Source organism: Plectropomus leopardus, chromosome 3 (assembly GCF_026936395.1).
Source record: "Plectropomus leopardus strain MGB_pleo_1.0 chromosome 3, ASM2693639v1, whole genome shotgun sequence".
NCBI classification, from domain to species: Eukaryota; Metazoa; Chordata; class Actinopteri; order Perciformes; family Serranidae; genus Plectropomus; species Plectropomus leopardus.
The window spans coordinates 20,925,932-20,949,895 of record NC_142178.1 but is presented as its reverse complement, the minus strand read 5'-3'; the positions used below and the strand labels follow the sequence as shown (position 1 = coordinate 20,949,895).

At 38.8% G+C, this 23,964-nt stretch overlaps 2 protein-coding genes across 4 annotated transcripts; both read right to left on the bottom strand.

The window, feature by feature from the left end:
• Nucleotides 1–8,025: 8,025 nt before the first annotated feature.
• cyp4v2a (cytochrome P450, family 4, subfamily V, member 2a) lies at nucleotides 8,026–14,530 on the bottom strand. 2 transcript variants are annotated; one of them, XM_042485541.2, is made up of 11 exons: nucleotides 14,205–14,530; nucleotides 13,975–14,087; nucleotides 13,547–13,632; nucleotides 12,724–12,914; nucleotides 12,517–12,586; nucleotides 12,279–12,405; nucleotides 11,987–12,160; nucleotides 10,562–10,664; nucleotides 9,822–9,956; nucleotides 8,894–9,073; nucleotides 8,026–8,773 (listed from the first exon to the last, which is right to left on the bottom strand). In XM_042485541.2, the coding sequence occupies exons 1-11, from the start codon at nucleotides 14,395–14,397 to the stop codon at nucleotides 8,604–8,606; spliced, it is 1,542 nt and encodes a 513-aa protein (XP_042341475.2). In that variant the 5' UTR covers nucleotides 14,398–14,530; the 3' UTR covers nucleotides 8,026–8,603. The 2 variants fall into 2 exon arrangements, with proteins under 2 accessions (XP_042341475.2, XP_087931987.1); XM_088075861.1 differs by lacking the exons at nucleotides 13,975–14,087; nucleotides 14,205–14,530 and adding an exon at nucleotides 13,892–13,910.
• A 2,639-nt stretch (nucleotides 14,531–17,169) lies between these two features.
• On the bottom strand, nucleotides 17,170–23,288 carry tlr3 (toll-like receptor 3). Of its 2 annotated transcripts, none has more exons than XM_042485658.2 (6): nucleotides 22,986–23,288; nucleotides 21,764–21,887; nucleotides 20,483–20,950; nucleotides 20,154–20,348; nucleotides 18,153–20,002; nucleotides 17,170–17,985 (listed from the first exon to the last, which is right to left on the bottom strand). In XM_042485658.2, the coding sequence occupies exons 3-6, from the start codon at nucleotides 20,936–20,938 to the stop codon at nucleotides 17,754–17,756; spliced, it is 2,733 nt and encodes a 910-aa protein (XP_042341592.2). In that variant the 5' UTR covers nucleotides 20,939–20,950; nucleotides 21,764–21,887; nucleotides 22,986–23,288; the 3' UTR covers nucleotides 17,170–17,753. The 2 variants fall into 2 exon arrangements, with proteins under 2 accessions (XP_042341592.2, XP_042341593.2); XM_042485659.2 differs by lacking the exon at nucleotides 22,986–23,288 and adding an exon at nucleotides 22,035–22,174.
• Nucleotides 23,289–23,964: the final 676 nt, after the last annotated feature.

Genomic DNA, 23,964 nt, shown 5'->3' with positions numbered 1-23,964 from the left:
TTTGTGCGATCATTGCCTCTCACTGATCCTCATTTTGCATTTGTCCTTCCTTCAGACTCACGTTTTCTCTCCGCCTGACACCTCATGTGCTTCCCTTCTATCTAATCTCAGTCACTTCCTGTTCCCCTCTTTGTTTCTCTGTTTCTCCTTCACTCTCTCTGCACATGTTTCCCTGCCTCCTTCCATATTGGACGACACAGTCGTGATTTGAGTTTGGGCTCTAATAGGGGCATTCATTTGATGTGAAAATAGACTGAATCGAGGCTGGCGGAGAGCAACAGGGAGAGGGGCTGGGAATGAGTGGGTGGTTTAACCGTGAGTGCTGGTGTGGTGTTTATGTGTGTATGCATGCATGTGTGCAGGAGAGAGACTAAAAGCAACCAATAGAGATAGCAGTGTGTCGTGAAGCTCCAGCATGGTGCTCAGTCAGATCCAGGGATACTGTCACATCCTATCCTCCTCAACAATGGTCTCTGTGCTCTGTGGGCCGGCGAGGTCTATAAGACATCACAGAGATGTAGATATAAATACTACACCGTCCCAGCTACACCTTCTCCTACACTGTAAAATCTGACAAGTTGATCTTACTTTAAAAAAATCTAGGAAACTGATTGTCTTGATGAAGGTAAGTAGATATAACTATGTTATGTTTACTCTATATCTATTTGTAAGGTTTACTTAAAATGCTGATTTATTTACTTTATTTCAGGAGGTTGACTGAAAAATGACAAATAAAAATAACCTGTTCTTTCTAAGTAAAAGCAGCTTCGATTTAACTGAACGGCTGTGTTTTGATCGCAGTGACTGCGTTTGATAAATAAAGAAAGAGCACAGAAAATAATTAGTTTGCAGGATTATTTTCAATATAACAAAACACACATCCAGTGTTTTGTATGAAACAAATTTATACAATCAAAACAAATCCTCAGTAAAGGCTTATAACAATCTTTTTAAAAAAATAGAAATATTCATAGTAAATCTTCCTCCTTTTTTTTTAATTTGCCATTTTGTCACAAATCTCAATACTCAGTCAAGCTTCAGCCAGCTTGCAAAATACATAAAACCATTCACTTCAGTCCAACTAATTGGTTAACTTAAAAACTGAAGTTGCTATCACTCCCAAGGAACAAGTTAATTAACTTTCCATTTTCAAGTTGCAACATCTTCACAAAATCAAGTAAATAGATCTAAACTTTTACAGTATGAAATACACATAAATTACATTCGTAGTTATATTTACTTCCCTTTATTTCCCAGATTCATTGTGTGTTTTACCATGTGAAGTGTCAGTTCATGTGTTTGTGTCCAGTTCCTGTTTTATTTTGAAATGTGTTCTCATTGTGCCTTCACTTCCTGAGTTTTCCCACCTGTGCTGATGACCTGATGTGCTTCACCTGTGTCTTGTTTCACTCACCTGTGTGTAGTTTTGCTATGTAGCTTGCTATTTAAGCACAGTGTTAGCTCTGTTTGGTTTGCCGTTGTTGTGTGTTCATGCCCTCCAGCCTTTTCCTCATGTTTGATTACCTGCTCTTTGACTCTGCTTGGATTTATAGACTTTGTTTCTTTGAGAAACCTTGACTACCTTCACGTGTTTGACCCCTGATCATCTAAAAAGATTTGGATCTGATTAACTGTTTTCGGTGTTTAGTGCTTTTCGCTGCAACTGTGTGTGATTGTTACTTTTTTTTTTTATTAATTAGCAAAACATGAATGTAGGGAGGTGGAGATAAAGTCTATAACCACAAAATCATACAAAAAGAGCAATTGGATTTAATTAATGGTGAAAAGGCAACCATGTGACGTGGTGGGAGGGAAATAAAGAAGGAACAGAATGAAACAGATAAGAATTAAAAGGCAATAGACTATCCGGTGATATTATTTGTATATTTTATTAACATCAATATGTCATTTTTAAATATCATGGTTATTAACACAAGTATACTGCAAAATCTCCACTTGTTAGTAACTTCTGTTCATTGTTTTTTATGTTGCCGTGGGTTTAACAATAATTACCATGCAGTAAATCACTAGCCTTATCCTTCAGTTTTTCATTTGATCTTTTAACTTAAATCTTGTTAAAATAACCCTCCATACACAACAGAGCTCAAGGAGCAAGGAGGGAAATCCAACATGAACCACACAAGAAACCCATCAGCACGTGATGAGCATGTGACCTGGCTTAGAAGTTCTTTAACTTTTTTTTTTCAAGGACCCCTAAATTGCCTCATTTGATAAGATTTAGCTTCGGCGCCGCCATCTGAAAAGATTTTTGTTGTTCAGTAGGATTAAGACCAGAATTCTATAGCTGTAAATGACAGTTGAGGAAATAACTGTGGACAAAGTTAAACCTTTGATCAAGTCAGTCACTCATATGACTCACATTGGGTTTGCTTCTACATTAAATCAATGAGTGAAAATAAACTACTCCCCATTTTTGGGAGGACCCTCTGGAACTCCCTCAGGGGCCCCTGAAGGTGTCTGAACCTATGGTGGAGAACCACTGATCTACATGATTGCATACTGTGAGTCTGAGGCTGTGAAAAAATGAAATCTATTCTTACGGGGGATGAGATAATTCTTTACGGCTCTATTCTGACCTGAGAAAATCCAGTGAGTCACTTCAGATCTGCTTCTTTAAGACGACACGAGTTTCTTAAGACAGTCTACAGCCAATTTTGCAAATCTACAAAAGACAGCCAGTGGGCTCCTTTTTGTTTACACTGAGTTTGTCTCACGGGTGAATTGATTTTGTCAAATGTAAATCAGTGTCAATTTTAAGATTTCTCTAAGCCCGATGAGAGAGTCTGTTTCTGCAGAAAACGTGATCGAATCAGAGCAGCAACATTCCTAAGACTGGACACGTGTTAATTAACCATTTTTAAAGGAACATTGCACATTTATCATGTGTCATTCAAGTGTCAGAGTGCTGAGAATCTGAGGCTCACAGGCTATAAACTGTACACATGCTGAATACAGCTGTCACTCACATCAACATGAAGCTGCCGGGCACTGAGAGAGAGAAAAAAAAAACCATTCTGCTGTTTGTGCTGTTCTTCCACCCCCCTCACTCACTGTCTGACACAAACACACATACACACACACACACACACACTGTACAACACACAGTGGCTTGTGCATACACTCTGTTTATACACACTCAGAAAAGCATACACTGCTGCCTCTCTCTGGACATCGATTTGAACTACACCTTATTTAAAAGCAGCGCCGTTTAATGATGGTCATTTTATAATCTGCGACTTCCTCTCTTGTACATCGAGACCTTATTGTGTCCTCAGAGCATATGGTTTAGTTTTATCTCTGGGGACTCATGATCTGTTTGACAAAATTTTAATTTTGAAAGTGAAATGGGAAATCTATCATCATTTGGCAACTTGAAGTGGTTTCATTCAATTTCATCACAGAGCCCAAGGGCGAATGTGTGTCTCGGATAGAACAAGCTGACATGAAAGTCTGATTGAAGCCTTTTCATGTTGTCTTTATTGTTATTTCATAGTGTTTCACATTTGTCTTAAAGGAGTACAACACTGTAATGACAGAAATCTTTCATTGTTAACACTGCAACGTTTTGCTGTTGAGCAATGCTGTTGTTGTAGAGATTTAACCACACAGAGGTCATAGCCTTCTTCTCCTGGGGATATGAACAATATGAATCTGTAGAATAGTTTATATTTTATAATATAGTGTTACATAGTCAGCTTTTAAAATGCAGATTTCAACATCTTGTCAACTGAGTGTCCTTAAAAATACACAATGCAGGATTTTCTAAATAATTATAATAATAATAATAATAATAATAAAGCCATGTATAGACTTACACAGACGTTATCCCTCTCAGTAATCCCTCATGTCTCACTAGAAGTGTATGGTGGTGATGTATTTTCTTGCAGGGACTCTGCCCTCTGCCTGTAGATTTTTTTCTAAAACATTTTCATCGTTATCATCTTTATTTTCTGTGTTTGGGACATTATGTGGTATTATTATTATTATTATATTATACATTATTATGGCCATGTACCTCCACAGTGCAGATCAGGTCCAGGCTTAAAAAGATAGCGACCAGCTGCCAGACTATAGCAGCAGGCACCCAAGAGACACAACACCAAAGAAACCCTAATATGTCCGGTGAAACACCAAAGGAGAAATCTGGGGTCAGTTTTTACTTTCACTTTTACTTGCAACAGTGTTAACAGACAGTAACCAGCAATCCTGTCTAATATACCTTTTAACGAGTAACAAAACCCTCCACTTCTGGTTTGAGTGCTTCCTCACTAGAATGAGAAAAACATCCCCAAAAAGGGGCAGGGCTGGAAAGGGGGCTAAGACACGCCCAGTCACCCAATCGAGACGCCTCTCAAAACAAAAAACCAAAGATCCTCCCAAATTTTGAGAAACGCAAAACGTAAAACATAAAATGTTTTTAAATGAATCAATAAAAACATGGGGAAAAATATCTAAATTAAAACAACTGTTGACATAATTTTACCCAGCTGACCATCGTGTTACGACAAAATTGATATATGGTTGAATTTAGGTTGTCGGTTGTTATTTTGTTGATTTTCAGTTGTGTTGTTAAGTTACCAAAAATTCAGCGTCTAATGGCAACATTATCTTAAAGTACAACGATATTTAGTCATAAGGTATGGAGAACAAAACCCACAGTCATCAAAACGTTATAATGTTGACGTCCTCACAGCGTGAGATTCTAATGTTTTAGACATTTAAAATATTGTCAACCTGATTTTCATTCCAACCAGAATTTAATGTCTGTCCGATGTCGTATTGACATCTGCTTCCAGCTGGGTAAGATCTCTTCAAAATGATAATGGGGTCATTCGTAAAACTCTTGGTTCGGGGCCTGTCTGTGAGCTGTGAGCAGTTTTACTTTTTTTTCCCCTCTCAAACTGTTTCATTTGAATGATTTTGTTATGGCTAAAGAGCCTCAATTATCTAGGACTGTACAAAAACAAAAATGAAATGTTTCATAGCAATATTGAGCATATTTCTCATTTTTCCATTCCTTGTTAATCATCTCATGACCCCTCGGATTTATCTCGAGACCCTTGGTGGGACCTGACCCCGAGGTTGGGAAGCAGCTTTATAGTATCTGTTTTGGAATCTGAAACTGCACACGGACTTTGAACGAGCTGCTGTCAGGCCAAACTTTCCCTGCCTCTCCTGCCAAATGCAAAATTTGCACTGATAAGAGTGTCAAAATTACAAATGAACTAATGCTTTGTACACATTTATCCTTGTGAATAAGTATTCTGAATTTCTTGTATAACTGTCGTCCTGCTGCTACATGGCGCTTTCTCACTGGTGCTGCAAGGAACTAAAATGTTATTGAAAATGATTACATAACTGCGATGCACAGTGAAATAAAACCAGCAGGCATGGGAGAGTTGAGAGACCTTCAGCAAACTAATTGGGTCATTCTTGTGCACTCTCAGCTTTTTCCATTTGTTGCTTTTACACTAAAAAAATATTCAACAAATCAAAAAAGTGAGAACAAAGAGGAAATGACTTCGACAGCCTTTGCAAATAATAGGCTCCTTACAAACAAAACTAAGCACACAGTCATTAAATATTTACTCTAAAGCAGGGATACTCAACTTGCTTTGCTTTGGGGGCCGCTTTTGCAATATGACAGAAGGCCAGGGGCCCATTGCAGCAGCCCCATACATGTTTCTAGGACTTCAGGATGTTTCAAGGATTTTAAGACATATCTCAGATTTTAGCACATTTTTAGGATTTTTGTATATTTCTAGATTTTAAAAAGGTTTCCCAGATTTTGAGAAGTTTCGATGATTTCAGGACGTTTTCAGGATTTTTGGACTTTCGCAGCTTAGCTAGGACCTCAGGCACTTTGTTTTTGGTAAACAAGCTCTATTTTGAAGCTGATCTATATAGTCTGGAACCTTATGTGTACTGAAAGTACAAAAACAGTTCCCAGTGTGAGTCATTTTATTTTTTATTGTGAATCAGAAAATGGTTTTGGGGCCACATGGAAGTCTATCAGGGGCCAGATTTGTATCATACATATTTAACTGACACAGAAAAATAATTCTGGTACATCCTCACACTGTTTTAAAGGGATGTTTAGATACTTGGCACTTTGGATTGATTCTACAAAGTCAAAAACTGTCTTAGCACATGCACAGTGTCCTGAAATCCACCTCCTGCAACCACTGCAACTGAACAGGAGCTCCTTTATCCAAGCCAGTTATCAGAGATCCTCAGATGTATGAACTCTTCCTCCTTCATTTGGCGCTCAGGCGCCTCAGCTCCATCCAGCCATTGATTAGAGATGTGTTCAATAATTCAAATAATAGCATTGGAGAAGAGCAATCAATTCATCATCGGTCATGTCGTTTTGGTGTTAGGCAATGACCCTTGCAGGCATGCCAGCTAAATCATCTTATGACATTATGGATGGGGTCATTTGTAACTGTGTCATGTGGTGATTACTACTTTGTTACAATGGATCCCTCTGACCTCAATGTGATTCAGGAAAGAGCTTTTCTCATTAAGGTCATAAACCTGAATGTATTCTCATAAGGCTTCCAGCCAGCAGGGTGATGAGAGGTCAGGAGTTTTACCAAAACCTTTACAAGTTAAGAGTGAGTAGTTTTGTTCCTGAAAAACTTAAAATAATAACTACGGTGGCCCTGAGTGTCAAAACCCTACAACATTTCCCCAAACACGTCAACATTTCCCAAAACAGAACATTTCAGAAAACAAAATATTATAAAAGTATAGGAAATGTTACCAAAATGTTAGCGTTCTCTTAAATGTTGTGGTGTTGTTTTTTTAAATATTGTATATTGTTTTATTTTCTGAAATGTTGTTGTCTTTTGACCCTCAGGGCATCGGTTAAAAACAAACACAACAAAACCCGCTGAGTTTTAAAGTTGCATTGAAGGAGTATTTCACTGTTACACATGAAGGTCAGAACCTCGTTATGGGGAGTAATACTGTGGAAACACTTATATAATGTCTTTTGCGGCTCTAGGGGAGCTTTGTCAACCTGACAAAATAATCCTGATGATGTCATAGTGATGTCATTAGGGTTATTATTTAGATCTTGATTTCAGGTTTTAACAGAGATTCTGTGTGACAGACTGAGGAGTGTGCTGTTAGTGTTTTTGAAGTTTGACCCATGGAATGATAGAGGTATAAAAATGGATGTCATCGCAACTCCCCAAAAATGAAGATGAAATGTCTCGTTCGCCCCCTGGTGGCTGGCTGCATTATGGATCATAAACTCTCCCCCCTCTGTGGTCATGGGCCAAACTTAAAACACAAAATACACATCAAATACATTTTTTCCCAAAGATGTTTTCTCTCATTTTAGCTTCTCATCAGGCTGATGTATGTTTAAGTATTCATTTTTCTGATAATTTCCCTTTTTGTTTATTATTTGATGCTATAAAAAGAGGGTGGGACATCATGATGGACAGCAGTGTGTGTCAGCTGGTATGTTTGTGATTAGGTCAGACGGGTGTAGGGCGCGACTTCAGTACCGATGCTTTTTCAAATCACTGCTGTGCGCACTCTGATTCCTAAAGGCATCATTGTGCAAGATAACAGCTGTGGTATCTGGGATATTTTGTCTACATTTTTGTTTTTATAACTCTGAGTCCACCAGTTTTCTGAAGCAGCAATGCTCAACTCATTCACTGGAGTATCCATATATGTAACAATACCGGCTGTTTTACAGCAAACATGTTTAGCTGAACAAAAACACATTACAGGCCCAGCTTCAAATGGCAGAAAGATGCAGGAAAAGTTCTTTAAAGACCCAGATATTGTGTTTCCACAGGTCAACTGAATATAGGTATCAGATTGCGGATGTGTCTAGGAGAACTTTAATGGGATGAAAATGCTGCTCTGTGTTTGTTTTTGCCAACACATCAGCCATAGCATCTTTATAAGCCAATAGCTGGATAATTTCTACCCATTTGTAGTTACTGATGCAGCTTCAAATTAAATTGAAAAGCAATAACATTTAATATTATGGAGTATGTTTTTATTATTGAGAGAATTTGTTTCTTCAGCATCACAGTACTTCAGTTACACAAAGTGTCCTCCCCAGTCACACTGAAACAAGACAAAATGAATCAAAAAAGATCATTTTGGAAACACACAGCAACAAACATTAGAAAGTGCTCATAAAAGGGAAAAACTGCAACCAGGTGTTTTAATATTAACAGCTGCACAAATGAAAAAGACTTTGTTGTGTTTGTAAATATAATTAATAAGTACAAACAGTGTTATTAAGCCTTGTTCTGCACCTCTGAGTTTGAGGGTTTAGGCATTTCATCACCCTCATATGTATAGTCTCATATTTATCCATTTATCATACACTCAGCAAAAAAAAAACAAACAGAACTTCTCTATCATTTGAAGCATGATGTTGTTTCTTTTACAATTGTGGCTTGGAGACAAAAACCTCTCACTGAGTATTTAGAAATCATCACAGCGACCACCAACATTAGAATTAGGAAGGATGAGCTGTAAATAAACCACAAAGAAAGATAAATTCAGAGCAAAGCCTCTGTAAACTGGAGCAGGTGCTAGTTTGACTAAAGCTCGGGTTTCCTCTTCTCCAGTTTGATCCAGATGCCCTTCTCTGGTCGTAGGATCAGCTCTCCCATCGGCCGCAGCTCTTCACGTGTCTGACAAGCTTCAACGTGAAAATTGCGCAGGATGGACGCCAAGACCACCTTTTCTTCCATCAGTGCGAAACGTTGACCTGAGGAGGATTACAGTTGAACACACACAGAAGTTACTCTGGAGGGAGTCTCTCTGAGGAAACTGTGGCAAGTATGCATGCAGACGCATGAATTACAGATCAAATCCACCCTCTTCTTACCGATACAGTTGCGGAGTCCAGCGGAGAAGGGGATGTACGCATATGGAGGTCTTCCTACTGAATTCTCAGGCAGGAAACGTTCAGGCCTGAACTCCTCGGGCTCAGGGAAGTATCGCTGGTCACGGTGCAGAGCGTAGGTAATGACGATGGCATTGGTATCTTTGGGCACCTTGAAACCATCTGCAGGTACAAAGAAAGTTAGTTACTGGAGAAAAACATGTTTTGTTTCAGATAAGATAATTATGAATTTCTCTGCCTCAGCTTAAGATAAGGGGAATCACGGCAGACAGATAAGAGCAGTGCTAAAGAAAGGAAAGCTAAATCATTAAAAGATAAATCTGGTGTATTACAATTCAGACTTTATTGATGTAGTTTGACCATAATCCCTGATGCCTACCACAAACTAGAAGACTTTTATCTAATGATGAGATGAGATGAGAGTTTTTTTTTAACTCACTATAAAATTTTGCAAAGAGGAGGGATCTTGCAGGGTCACTGTTTGCATTACTACTACTACTACTGATTACTTTTGAGATTATTTCCAATCCACACCTCCTATCCTTTACTCCTATAGAAACTACATTGCTTTTCAATCACAGAATGGCAGATTTTCTTGGCTTTCCATTACCAGGCTGAACATCTACCATAAAGCCATCATTCACTCTTTTACCACACAAACTGACTGTCCATGTCCATAGAGGCCTTGTCTGATAAATTTGATGAAACTGTAAAAACTAAGGGAGAGACAGCTGCAACAACAACACACAAAAAATAAATGTTATGTGACAAAGAACCCTATTTTTCACATGAAAATGACCGAGGAAGCCCGGCCTCCCCCGGGTTCTCATAAAAAATACCACTGCCTTGGGGGATTTGCACTCAGCAAATGAATGTTTCATTCAAGTGTCATCGCTCATCTGTAACTCACTGATATGGCAGTCTTCACCGAGGTTGCGGGCGAAGAAAGGCACAGAGGGAAACAGTCGCAGGGCCTCTTTGATCACGCACTCAAGGTATTTGAGCTTCTTCAGGTCGTCTGTGTTTATGGGCCGCTTAGATTCACCTTAAAACATTAAACAGGAAACACCATTAAACTCTTTAGTACAAAATGCAGATAAACTGAAGGGAGAGTGATATACTTCTTAAGATTGTGCTTCAGATTCCTGCTGTTGCACTGTCGCCTTCATTGATATCCTTGACATATCTACTTTTCCCGACTTCTACACTAGATAAGAGTTTGCTTGCACAATATTGGTTAAGTGACACACCCCATGAAGGGGGATATTGATAAGACATATGATAAAACTATAAGTTAAAAGGGTAAACTGGCACAAAATGAATGCCTCTATGTTTGAGGAAAAGTTTAGAGTGCAAATGTAGCGTGTTTTTTCACAACAAGGCCACCAAGCTCACGTCATGGAAAAAAAATCCACGAAGGGCACGATACTGTAAATCCACACAGCAGTGAAAATAATTTAATTATGTTTCTCTATGTATTTTGGCAAGGATTTCCACAGCTATTATCCCTGTGTAAGCTTCCCCTCGACTTGCAAAGTGCAAATGAATCTGAGCAAAGATGAGTCAATGGGCCTTTCAGGCAGGAAAACAAGTGATGTCATGAAAGCGAGAAGGCGTGTGGTGACAGGGGAGAGGGCATGTTACTGTTACCTAACACCTCCTGAAGCTCTTGTTGAACTTTGCGGAGCACCTCAGGGTGAGAGCCCAGCAGATGTATGGCCCAGTTCATGGAGGCTGCTGTAGTATCATGTCCCTGCAAAACAAGAGCAGTTAAATACAGAATAAAAATAACAACATAATTCATGACTGTAGAGCTGCATTCATTGCTTTTTTTTCTTCCTTTTTTGCCACTTGAGGGTGCAGGGAAAAAGCTGCTAGTTTACAAATGTATGCCTATTTACAGTGCACATCAAGCGGAGCAATGTTAGCACTGATTTTGCATATGGTTTCTGGCCACCTAATAAATTAAAATCTCAAACACTCGTTTTTTTCCTAAAGGAAAAATCTGGCCCATTAGGTGCTGAATGTGTCATTATGTTTTGGTTTGGTTTTTTTTAAGTGCAGCTTTAAGGGTTTTTTTTGTTTGTTTGTTTTTTTTGCTCACACTTTGAGTTGTGAGGCTGCAATTAACCAAAGAAAAATTCGGAATAGTCAAAATTCCACCTACTCGTCAAACAGTCAGTTGGTCGGTGGGAAAAAAATCTGCAGGTTACTGTATCTGTAGATTAACTAAATCGGCCAAAGCGCACTGAGTGCACATTACGTGGTAGCCTATTTTGCATCCACTAAAGCATTTTTTGTTTGTTTTTCTACTCAGAAAGCTTTTCTTTGTTTGGATTCTCCATAATAGGAATGCTGTGTGTCTGCAATATGCTAACTGGCATATTTTTCTTGTCGCACAGAGTTGAAAAATGTTCAGCTTTGGATAAAAAACTGCACTCATCGCTGTCTCTTTTTCAACTAGCTGTCAGATCAAAATAGAGCGGGGACAGGATAAAATCCACAAAGCCTAACTGTCACTCTTGACATGTGCATGTGCTACCGACAACAATAGAGGAGAAATTCATACCGCCGGCCACGCAGACCTGCATGTCCATCTTCTTTCTTTCATGGCATCTAGATGCAACCAAAGCATCTAAGCTTTTTTTTTTTTTTTTTTAAAATAACCACTGTGCGACCAAAGTGCTTTTCAGAGGAGCACCTGGCATCTTTAACTGGGTAAAAAAAAAAAAAGTTAAAAATGCTTTGGTGGGCACACAGCCTTGAAAGTAACACAAGTGATTGTCCAACCAATGAAAATTTCTCTAAAAAAGAGCTCTTTGACCAAACAGCTGCAGGTCTTGGCCCTTGTGAGTGGTATTTCCTTTTTTTTCTCTCTCAGTGTGACATTGTACAAACACACCACGTGTTACAATGTCATGGATAGGTGTAACAAAATATACATACATTAACATAATACATTAAACTGATAGTCAGTTATGATTTGAGTATGATGTGTGTCATATATTCGTAGTTGCCAAAATGTGTAAGTAAATGAATAAACAGTTAAGGTGAGTCTAGTTTCTAACCACCAACCCTAAACATAAAGGTGTCCACTTCTTCCTGGATGTCCTGATGGCTCATCTTGTTGCCGTCCTCATATGAGGTCTTCAAAAGCATGTCCAGAAATGCTTGTCTTTTCCTCGGGCCATCCTCAGAGTCCTTGTCTGATTCAGTACTGGAAATATTCTCCGCTCTTTCACGAATCACCTGAGACAAAGTGATGGTTGAGACCAAATGTTGTCTCTTCTTTGTGGATTCTGCTTCATTTAAATGTAATTAACACTGAACGTCCAGTGATTTTCAAACCACTGCTCCCATTACTCACTTTGTATGTGAAGGAGTGCAGGATCTTCAGTGTCTTGTCATGCTCTTTGCCTGCACCAAAGTAGTTATACACAAAGTCAGGCCAAAACCATGGTGTCCTCTGCCTGCGGCTGATAATGTCACTCATTCTACGGATAAAATGTAGGGAGAAGACAAAAACATAAAACAATGGATCAGATAATTACTCACTTATTATTGTGTTTATTTGTGTGATAGAAAAGAAAATTAAATAAACTCACTTGTACACACTCTTAACATACTCTGAATCCGAATTACTCTGGGCATAAATTTTCTTTCCCATTGCAGTTTCTGAAAAAAACAAAAACGTTGCTGGAGATATGTCTTATTGTATATGGATACGTTAGAAAATTTAATTGCATACAGAGGTGAAAGGCTCATCCACACATGCACTTATTCACATTCACATTGAATGCCCAAATACTCACCACAGATAATGTCCAGGGCACATAGTGTTATGTGATTGTAGCAGTCAAATGGACCCTTCCCCGCCTGCTTCTCCAGATTCTCCACCAGGATCTCTGCCTGCTCGTTCATCACTTCCAAGAAGTCCGTCAGGATGGAGAAGTGAAAGGTGGGAGTCAGCATCTTCCGCCGCTGACGCCATTTATTCCCAGTGCTGATAAAAAGAAGGAGACAATCAAAAAGGGTTTAGGGTGAAGGTGTGTTCAAACACGTAGCTCATGTACTTTCACGAATACTGCTGAAGTGTTTCTTGAAGTTTTTCTTTTGCAACCCACAAATATTAACAACAAATGGGGGTATTCAGAAAAACAGATAACACTAACAGTTGTATACTTGGACTATGATTTTTTTCCTCTTTATTAATGAAACATTCTTGATGTTTTTGTCTTTTCTGATCATCATTGATAGATTTTGCATATTGAGCAGATGAGAGCAACACAGAGCTGGCCCCTTGAGATTTCCCACAAACTCAAATGCCGACACAAAACAATGAGGTGTCCCCTCACTTGCACTACTCTACCCCTGACTGGACAGTACTAATAGGTCAGCCAGGAGGAGTGAGTTTTGTAAGGGGCCGGGTACGAGTGCCAGCCAATCAGAAGCAGAGTAAGGCAGAGTGGAGCTACAAATCAAGGTGCAGAGTAGCACTTTAGATTACCTTTGGGTATAAAATTTGTTATATAAAAACATTTGCTTTGCCTTGCCTTCGCTATCCTAGGAGTCCATAAACCGATGGGTAATGCAACTGTAGCTATGTCCATTATTTGTACAGTCTATGGTAAATACCTGGTAAGAAGGCCAGTTCCAAGCCAGGGGTGAAGGAAGCTGTATGGATAAGCTTTCTCCATATGAACACTGTTGGTCAAAACTGTCTAGAAAAGACAATTAATAGCAAACAAAAATGTAAGAAAGAATAAAAAATCATACAGAAGAGTTGTTATGTAATAGATAGTGAGAATTGTGAGCAGAAGTTATGCAATGACAGTGGCAGTGTGTAAAAGTGCAATGACATCCTCATCCTATACATGGATATATGGTTCATATATATATATATATATATATATAACTATATAAAAAAACATTTAGGATTCATGTTAATGATAACATTTGTTACATCAAAGGCCTATTTACCTAAGGCATATTGGAGTTTGAAATTAAACGAGTTACTGTATGCATCCTTGGAGTTGTAACTGTGGAGTTGTCGGTCAATGTACCTCAACCGTTTCTGCATGATATAGAACCACATACGGGACTGGTCCAACCCAGAGTTTAAACAGCGGTGCATCACTGAACTCATGAGTAAAATCATGAATTTGATGAAAGAAATCTGAAACAAAGAAAAACATAATCTATAAATACAGTTAGGTAGCATTAAATAGGCAATAAACATGTACTCTATCAGCCTATGTGGCCTCCTGTAGCAGCATGCTGATTGTTTTCATACCTCCTGCATTGGTTTTGAACTGCAGTGCATTTCCAATAAAGAGATACGTCCCCTCCGCTTGTGGAATAGGCTTCAGTGTAAACCATTTGTGCAGGTAACCGCATAGCAGCTTGTAGGTGATGTAGGTCAGGGCAGCGATGAAGATGCTGATTCCAATTAAAGGTGTCGAGAAGCTACCAAGTAAAACTGCCATCTTTCATGCGGTGTGCTTGCACTGTTTGTGTTTCTGCGTTCAAATGGTAATGGAAGGTTGTCCTGCTGCGACTGAACTACGAATGGGACTCATGCCCCTCCTTTCAGTCAGTCCACTGACAGTAACTGGGTAAAAGGTTGTATATGTTGACAATTATTGCTTCAAGACATTTTAAAGATGGCTTGAAAAGGAAATCTGAGATACACTGGATGTGGATGAACAAGAGTATTAAAGGTATAAAAGAAAAACAAAAGATGAAGCTGGTAAGTTAAGTACAAATTCTGTGATAAAGATGTTAATTATTTACCTTATGGTATTTGACTTGCCCTAAAGGCCTCTGCTAACTGCCAACACTGCATCATGTTAGATCCAGCCTGAGTCGTCAGGTCCAACCTGATTGGTTAATAAATGACAACCTTATCTTTGTCCCAGATATATTTGATGGTTAAAACATATTCCAGTAAAATTAATTGAAATAATAACATTATATCACTTAAAGTTTTCCCAGAATCTCTCTTGGTTTTAATTAGATTTGCTTTTTTTAAAAAAAAACAAAACAAAAAAAACTTAAATACTAAGTAATTGCTCACTATTTATAAATTCATTATGTGTATTTTTCATTCTTACACATTTTACAAGCTGATTCAAGTATTTTTAGACATGTTTTGATTTGACAGCAGTTAGGCCAGTAACTTGATACATAAAAACTTCAGCATCCCTCATCTGTAACTCTACTCTGACAATGTAGAGAAGACCTAAAAAAAAAAACCATTAAAGCCTACTTTTTAGGACATAGACTCAAAGTACAATTAAACAGTTAAGTGGACTTTAGCTTTTAACAAAAGCATTTAACTTTTCTGTGGAAATTGTGAGTTCAGTATTTATAAAATATTGACAAAGATGCTGTCATGTGATGTGGAGCAGAAGGACCCAAACACAAGAGACTGCGGGCGACAGCAATTCAATAGGTCACTCTGTATTCAAGGCTGATGCAATAAAAAAGCAAAGTGAGGATCACAAACCAAACAAAAAAGGATCCAACAAAGACTGAGCTGAAACTACAGCCTAAGGGGGGTGAAGTGCAGGTGGAGAAGCTCAGGTGAGGGTAATAGAGGTGATTAGGCAGAATAGCAGGCAGGGAGCTGATTGGCTTGGAAAAACTCAGGAGCAATGAGGGACTGATGAAGCTGACGCAGCGCAGGTGTATAAAAGGACAAGTGAAAGAAAGGCACCACAGGAACACAGGAGGGAAGGAACACAGTAAACAGCAACCCCAAAAAACAAGAAACTAAATCTTTCTATTAAGAAACTGACTGAATGAAAACAAAGACAGACCATCTAATATCAGAAGCCTAAATTAGTCTATTACACATACTTGGTGCAGACTTTCCAAAAAGTTTGAAGGCACAAGGTCACATCAGCCCGTTACAGGTCAGTTTTGCTCTGGCTCTTTCCTTTATCTTGCATTTGGATTTGTGTTGTACATTTGAAGTTTTGCACAATTTTGTCAATCAAATAGTTTGTCTGCACAGGCTTATTTTATTGATTTGTATGGTAACTTTGGAGGAATTCCCATATATTATTTCCATAGGCTGTAGTATTAAAGTATTAAATCTGAAGCTGCTCCAGTGATGAATGGGGGACTGATTTTGTGGACTGATAGACTGTTTTTTTTTTTATACCCAAATGAACTTTATTTTACTGTAGTGTTCTCAGCACTGAAACAGAAAATGTTCCCATATAGTCAGACTGCCCCCTTGCTGCGCTCAGTGTTCTCTACAACATCTCTCCCATAATGGAGTATCTAATACTTGATGACAAAGTTTTAAGTTCTCTGATTTTAGGATTTGGAAGAGAGTCGTATTTATTAATAATGTCAAACTGTCTTAGACCATAGGAATAACATTTATTATTTTTTGAAATGGGTGTACTTCCCCTTTAAATTATTGATGCTTTATGTTACCATTGTATGGTGCCACACTGATTGGCTGTGATGTCAAATTCAGATTTTAAATCAAGGAATGTCAAAAACTGTAATGTTAGTAATGAAATATGGAGACAGATATGGTAAATTATTATTCAAAAATTTCCTGTATGTGTGTGCACACGCACTTCATGCCACCCTGGCATAAGTCAGTGCCCAGCTTGGGCCTACCCTGCCAAAAAAAGTCTAGATGTGACACTGAGACAGAAAGCACATACAAATGTCTTGACAAGTCTCTCAGTAATATTTGGAGTCTTAGAAAACCCCACCACTGTTAGCTTTAAACTCATAATATACAGCAAACAGAAAGACAGCTGCAATTATATCTTGCCCCAAAGTTTCCTTTCAAGTTTCTAATTAATAACTTAGTACAATGTGTATATAAGAAATTGTGCTATATATCTGTCAATCAACACCAAGCTCAGTATTGTTCTTCATTGTATGGTCAAATGGAAGATGTGTTTAGTATTTCAATCATAATGGTGTAGTTTCCTACTACGGCCACTAGATGTTATTATGACACAATATTTGAGCAGGTTGTGAAGAAATTCATTCTTTTCTCTAACAAAAAATGAAGTGTTTTCTTCTAAAATTGACTAAGATTACTATGCAAAAATAGACAAATAGTTTTTCAGCTAAATTGTACATTTTAAAGTCACAGTCTACCACCACATAACAAAGACACAAAACTTATTTGCTTAAAACTTAAGAGTTGTTTACACTTTTTAGATACAAGAGCCAACCTTTTAGCAAACATGTTATGAAGAGATTAAAACATTAAAACTGCATTGAACTTACACTGCACAGTTTATTGTAGATATTTTATCCCATATATAGCATACACAGTAAATGTCTGTTCGTTTAAAGCATTGGAGAACAGGATAATTTTTTCCACAACACATGTATTTTTAAATACATTTTTACTTTTTGCTCATTACCATTTCAGCATCAGTATACAAGCCTGTGATTGTGTAGTCATAATAAACTGTTTAATAATCAAAGAGGTATTTCACTGCAGGAAAGGTGGTCTTTTCATAAAACGAAAATGTTTCTGCAGTAAAGAGAGGCAAAGATTTTTGAAATTGGTGCTACATGACGAGAGAAAACAGAGGAAAAAGGACCGCTATACTCAAAAGGTAGAAAACTACCAAAATGCATTGCGCTGTACTGGACCAAAAGCTCCCTCTGGTGGGTGACATAATGTGAGCTTGGCTGTTTTGAGACCGCTGGCTGGTAACAATCTTAAATTACTGTTACATGCAAAGCTAAAATATTTTTCTGAAAACATTTTTGGCTAGAAATAGCCTCACTAACATACAATGGTAATTAATATTACAGAGGGAATTTTCCCATTGCTACCAAAGGAATGCAGTCATTTCTGCAATCGATTAGTCATGCCAAGTGCTATGAGGAGCTTCTGGTGGAAAGCCGGCACCCTCTCCTTATGGACAGGCCAGTCCAGGATGCAGCATGAACGCAACATGCCCCTGCGAAGGAAGAGTGAGCTGAATAACTTGTAGTCATGGACGTCCTGCAAGAAGACCAGAACCACAGAGTCTCTGCTGGCTTCAATGACCTGGTGAAGTGCATGATGGGCTTTAAATCTGGATAAGGAGCAAGATAAGGGCAGGAGGGCAGAGAGAGAAAAAGAATTCATTTATCCCAAATATACATCTTAAATACCTACAGGATGTAAGCCAGCCTAACTGTAACTTAACCTGATGTATAATCTGTCATGAAGTATGAATTAAGCAGTGTATATTTGATTTACCGTGTACACCAGGGATCTTTGAGAAGCCTTTCAGTGACGACAAACAAGATTTTTCTGGACCTTCTCATATTATCCATGATGGACTCAAGCAGTGACATGCCAGGGACTGCATCTCGATCCTCCAAACAAAACCTGCAGTTGTTATTCTCTAAGGGGACCACCCTTCTCTCCACCCAATCGCTGTCTTCCTCTGCATATATGACATAAGCATCGTACTCAAACTCCCTTCCCTCTTCAACTGTAGCGTCGCTAAATCCTAATGTGCGATTGATCATTATGTTCCAGTAAAACTGAATCCTCCAGCCCTGGAATCGCACCAGAAGCGCAGTAACCATTAGCATGATTACAGCCGTGCTACTCACTATATAAAGAGCCTGAAACGGGGTCATATCTTTGCAAGAGAGGGGGTCAAACTTCAAGATAGAGTGGTTAAAGTAAGCCCGCGGGGTGTTGCATATGTACTGATCCCTGATGCCGGGCACGCTGGTCATATTTGTACTATTCAACCACATCACAAACCATAAAATGCTCTCACAGGTACAGTCAAATGGATTTTTGTCCATGACAAGCAGGCTGAGGTTGCTCAGAGGGGTTTTAAACACTTCGGGCCTCACAGTTGTGATCAGATTCTTTTGTAGATACAATTTCTGCAGTGACTTCAGATCATCAAAAATGGAGTCCTGAAGACTATTAAGGAGGTTAGTAGCAAGGCTGAGGTAACGTAGATCACTCAGCCCTCTCAGAGCTCCTGCTGGGATCTCATCCAGCCCGTTTCTATCCATCTGTAAGGTTACTAACCTCTGGGTGTGTTTGAGGAACAACACTGGTCCACCTAGGTTGGCACTCTTCCACAAAACGGCTAAGTTATTGTGTTGGAGCTTCAGGACCTTTAGGTTCACAAGCCCCTCCAACGTATTCTCTCGGAAGTTAGCAATGTTGTTGTTGCTAAGATCTAGGTAGGTGAGGTTAAGAAGGGGACTGAATGGAGAGACATCCAAGTTAACAGCTTCGCTTATAAGACTTTTTCCCAAAGTCAGGACCCTAAGGTTGTTCATATTCACAAATGACTTGGAGCTTAGATTGACTGTCTGGTGGTTATTGGACATGTAAAGCTCTTCAACTTGGCCCAGGCCTTCAAACTCTTTGCCAGTGAGATTCTGGTTGATAAAATTGTTGTCTAGCAGAAGAGTAGTGAGGTTTCTGAAAATGGAGAAGCTTCCAGGACTAATCTTTGCTATAGCTGTTCCTGTGAGATTTAGCTTTCTGAGAGGTGACCCCGCAAGTGAGATAAACGTCTTGCTGGTGATGTTTCTGAGTGACGTATATTTGCTCCAGCTCATATCAAGTTCCTTAAGTCTTGTCAAGCCTGTGAATGTGTGCGCTGTGATTTCCCGGACTGCAGTTCGCTGTAAAATCAAACTCTCCAGGGCGCTCAGTGGTTGAAAGGAGAAATCATCGATAGTGGGCATGGGATGACTGCTCACAAGAGCGTTTGACAACTGGAGTTTTTTCAGGCTTACAAGTCCCTGAAATGTGTCCTTGTTCAGGCGCTTGATGTTGTTGTCTACCAAAATTAGCGTCTGTAGTTTAGAGAGCCACCGAAATGAGCCTTCTTCAATTTTAACCATGCCGTTACGGGAAAGCTCCAGAAAGGTTAGATTTGTTTTTTGTAGCCCTGTAAAGGTTTTGTTTGTGAGTGTGACCAGCTTCATATTCCGGAGAAAAAGAGCACTGATGGCTGTCTCCGAAAGCTCTGTGCAGAGTTTAGAAAGATCCTGTATGCCCATTTTGCTTCCATCCATGATTAAAGTATGTAGACTTGAAATGGGCTTAAAGCAACCAGGCTCCAACTGCAACAAAACATGACAAAGACATCTCATAGTGAGTCAAAAAAGGGAAATAAAATAGATAACTGAAAGCAAGGTCCTACAATGACTTTCTAATGCTAGTAACAATTTTTACAACACAGTTTCATTTCCCAATTCGACATAAGTTTCTTACCATTTTCAGAGACAGAAATGACATGTTAAGAACTTTTAGAAAAGATGACTGGTTCAGAAAAGAAAAGTCATCTTTCTTCAGAGTGGTGAAGTCATTCAATGCCAGATTGAGGCTCACAAGGCTGGGCAGCTGAGGCTGAGAACCAAGCTTAGCGGACTTCAGTTTGTTCATGGAAACATCAAGAACTTCCAGGCTCTGTGAATGGTAAAAGGAGAAAAAAAATACTATTACCTCCATTGTCTCAGTTCTGTCATCACCTTTATTATTATTGTTCAGTTTCTCGCCAGGTAATTACTGATCCAACTAATCAAAGTAACTGACATCTGTACCTGTAGTGCTGAGAAGGGCTCTCCTTGCAGCTTCAGCTTATTACTAGCCATAAACAACCATGTCAGATTAGTGCAGTACCTCACGTCCTCCTTCTTCAGTACATACACTTGGTTGTGTTCTATGTTCAGTGTTTTCAGCAGAGGCAGAGTCTGGCACAATCCCTGGTCCAGCTGGGTAATACTGTTGTAGCTGACATCAAGGTGGAGGAGCCCTGGGTATGGGGCTAGTGACACAGGAGGAATCCCCATAAATCTGTTGTGAGAAATATCCAGGCTGGTGATGTTCCTGCTAAGGTTTTGAGGGACTGCACTGAGGCTGAGGTGGCTGCAGTCAGCTCTACCATTTTGCACATTGCAGGAGGTCTTCTTTGGGGGGGCTGCACAATTGCGCAGTCCCATCATAAAATAACATATGATGATCACCCCTTGAAGGAGTAGGGATCGGGGGGCATGCATCTTTTAAAAAACCTTTAAGAAAGAGAGATTAGAAACATTTTTTCAGCTTTGGGAGCAGTACCATCCGCCCACTCCTGCTGAGATTGAATCAAAAACAGGAAAGTCGCTGGTTGCTAAATCAAAACTATGTGCTAAAAGACACTAAAACACTCAGCAAGCTAACCCTGGTTGGCAAATGACATCAGAAAGACATTGGACTCCTATGTCATGCAGACATTACATTTTGCTTTCCAGCTACATTTGACACATTTTACATGTTTAAAGTTCACATTTTTGGATGTTACCATCATGATTTGCACATGTTGGGTTTTATACATATCTTATGACAAAATATTGTTATTCTAGATCAAGATGTTGGCATGAGATGTTTGGAAAACATTGGATTTCATAGACTTAACAACACAACAAACAATAATAAAATATCTTCTGTTGACAGTATTCTATGTCACACTGACGTTTGGTCAGAATTTTGGTCACCTGATGTCACAACCTAAATTCAATCAAGCATCAGCATCTAACGATACTGTTTATAGAAAATAGATTGTTCATTTCAAATATTGATTGGATTTGAAACATCAATTGATGGTAAGGAAAAATATTAAAACTCTGTACTTTTTCTGACATTACAACAGTACAATTGACATATGATATGAATTATATTGAAAGCTTTCCACAGAAATCTCTCTTCCAAAGTATATATTAGTATTACTACTACACTACAGTAATATGAATATCAATGCATTGTATGCTAATCATATCACGTGCACAATGCACACACTTTAAGTCTGGCTAATATTTTGGATATGATACCTGCAGAGTTCTTACCAGATGATGTTGCCTTTGAATGCTATCTGTTGCATTTAGACATAATATTCTTCAAACCGAAGACATTCACTTCCAGCACAGTTATTTATCCTTCTGGGGCGCAGACATGAGTCTCAGTAGGAGCCTATGAGGCAAAGCACGAAAATACGGAAATGAGAAATTTGGGACTCAGGTTTCACTTCCGCAACACAGTCTAGAGCCACTGGGTAATTTAACTGTTTCATACAGGAGTACAGAGTTGTTGGGACGTTTGAATGAAATTCATACTCACTTCCTGCAAACCAGACTGGATTATGTGCGATTAAATTGGCCTATTTCCGATTTTGAAACACTTCAAGTGTCAGATGAAATATGGCTCTAGACACTGGTGGCGTTATAGTTTGATAAGGCGTGGTGTAAAAAGCTGAAATCCTATCAGACAGGTACAAGGAGGTGCGGACATGTACGTAGAAATACAACGCTGAGCCCTTACCGTAATGTCTGTATGTGAGTGTAACTGCTGGACGAATTGTGTTGACACAATACTCAACGCTGTGTGGGATAAATACCGTAACGTGCGAAGATGTGCGAAGACATGTAACGTGGAGGAGCAAAGCTGGCTGCAAATTAACTGTATATAGTGTCATTTAGCTATAAAACCACTGACGTGTTTGAAATAAAAAATATGAATTTACCAATCTGACGCATCCCTATTTTTTATGTATGTCTGTCTTATAGGCTATGGGTTGTATTTAGATGTTTTTTAGGCTTTTTTTCCCCCAGACTTTTCAGGATATGTGTGTTCTGGAAACAGAGCATGATTGTATATTGCACCTAATTTCTGTCATGTTATCTGTATTCTGTGTCACCCTTTTTGAAAGATGTGTAGGCCCAGTCTTACTCTGAAATTCTAGTTACTCCAGTCCACTCAATCAAACTCATTTTAAAGACCTATAAGACAAATAGCACAAATGAGTCTGCCTATAAATTGCAGATACAATATTTGGATCTGCATCTGAAGTGACACATATTTTTACAAGGTTTCTAAGGCTGCAAGAATTCACTATTTATCACTTTATTTGTGTTTTCCAAAGTTCAGCTATTAGGTGACACTGACAAATAATGCACACATTTACTATAGTCACACAGGGAGATGAGTGTGGGCATTAAACTATCCAAATCCTACCCAAAAGTATATCTCAATATCTTTAAACTAGCAGATGGAAGTGAATGATTATTTTACCTTTGGTATGTGGCTCCCTAAAATAGACTCCAAAAGTCCAAAAGCAGAAGGGAATCCTATAGAAGATGGCTTTTGTGCCCAGGTAGTAGAATCCACATATGGGCGTAGACACAGTAAGCAACTCCACTTACTGAAGATTTGCAAGCTGCCCAGTGCCAACGCAGTCTCCAAGACACTTAAAAAGTTCTGAGGCAGTGGAGGGTTTTATCCATTCACTTGCTCCTTTCCTCTAAATCAAACAAGTAGGACTCTTTCTCATCATATGATGGTGTTTAATTCTTCACAGTTTGACCCCATTACATAAATTCAAATGACCTCATTCAGAGCACCAGAGAAGTGAAACTTAATGTTGGTAAACTTCAACAAAAAACAAGTGGGTTAATTTAAAAAAAAAAAACCCACTAGAGGGCAGTAAAATACTGATATTGAATCACTCAACACCCAGTTGTTTCACAGTGTAATTCTTGGTGCTTATCTTCCTTGTAGTTACAGCATGTTTCAAACTTTAAAGGTTTTGTTACAAAAAGACGCCACAGAACAACATTCTTTGATACTGTATACATAATGTGGCATTTGGTGGAATATGTTGTTGTTCACCTGTACCGAGTTTCTCTGCCTTTGTTTCTCTGTCTTATTCTGGCTAATTAGTCTTTTCATCAGCTGTGAAGGCACAGTAAGTGATCAATGTTTTGGGAGGTATGAGAAGACAAAGAGGAAATGCCTTTAAATGATGGCAGATGATAGAGACATTAAACACCCCTCTTTTGTGCATGTCACTCTTCTCTAGTGACATTTAGTCCTCATCTATATGATCCCACATTGCCAGAATACAGAATGTTATTATAACTGTTCAATATGGACATAAATGAACATTCAGTGTGGTCTCATGTCTAGCGTGTCAAAAAACACTGCTAGGCCAGTGTCCCTGGTGTCACTATAATGTCACCAGGCTAGGCAATCACATTGAGCTTTGCATCTA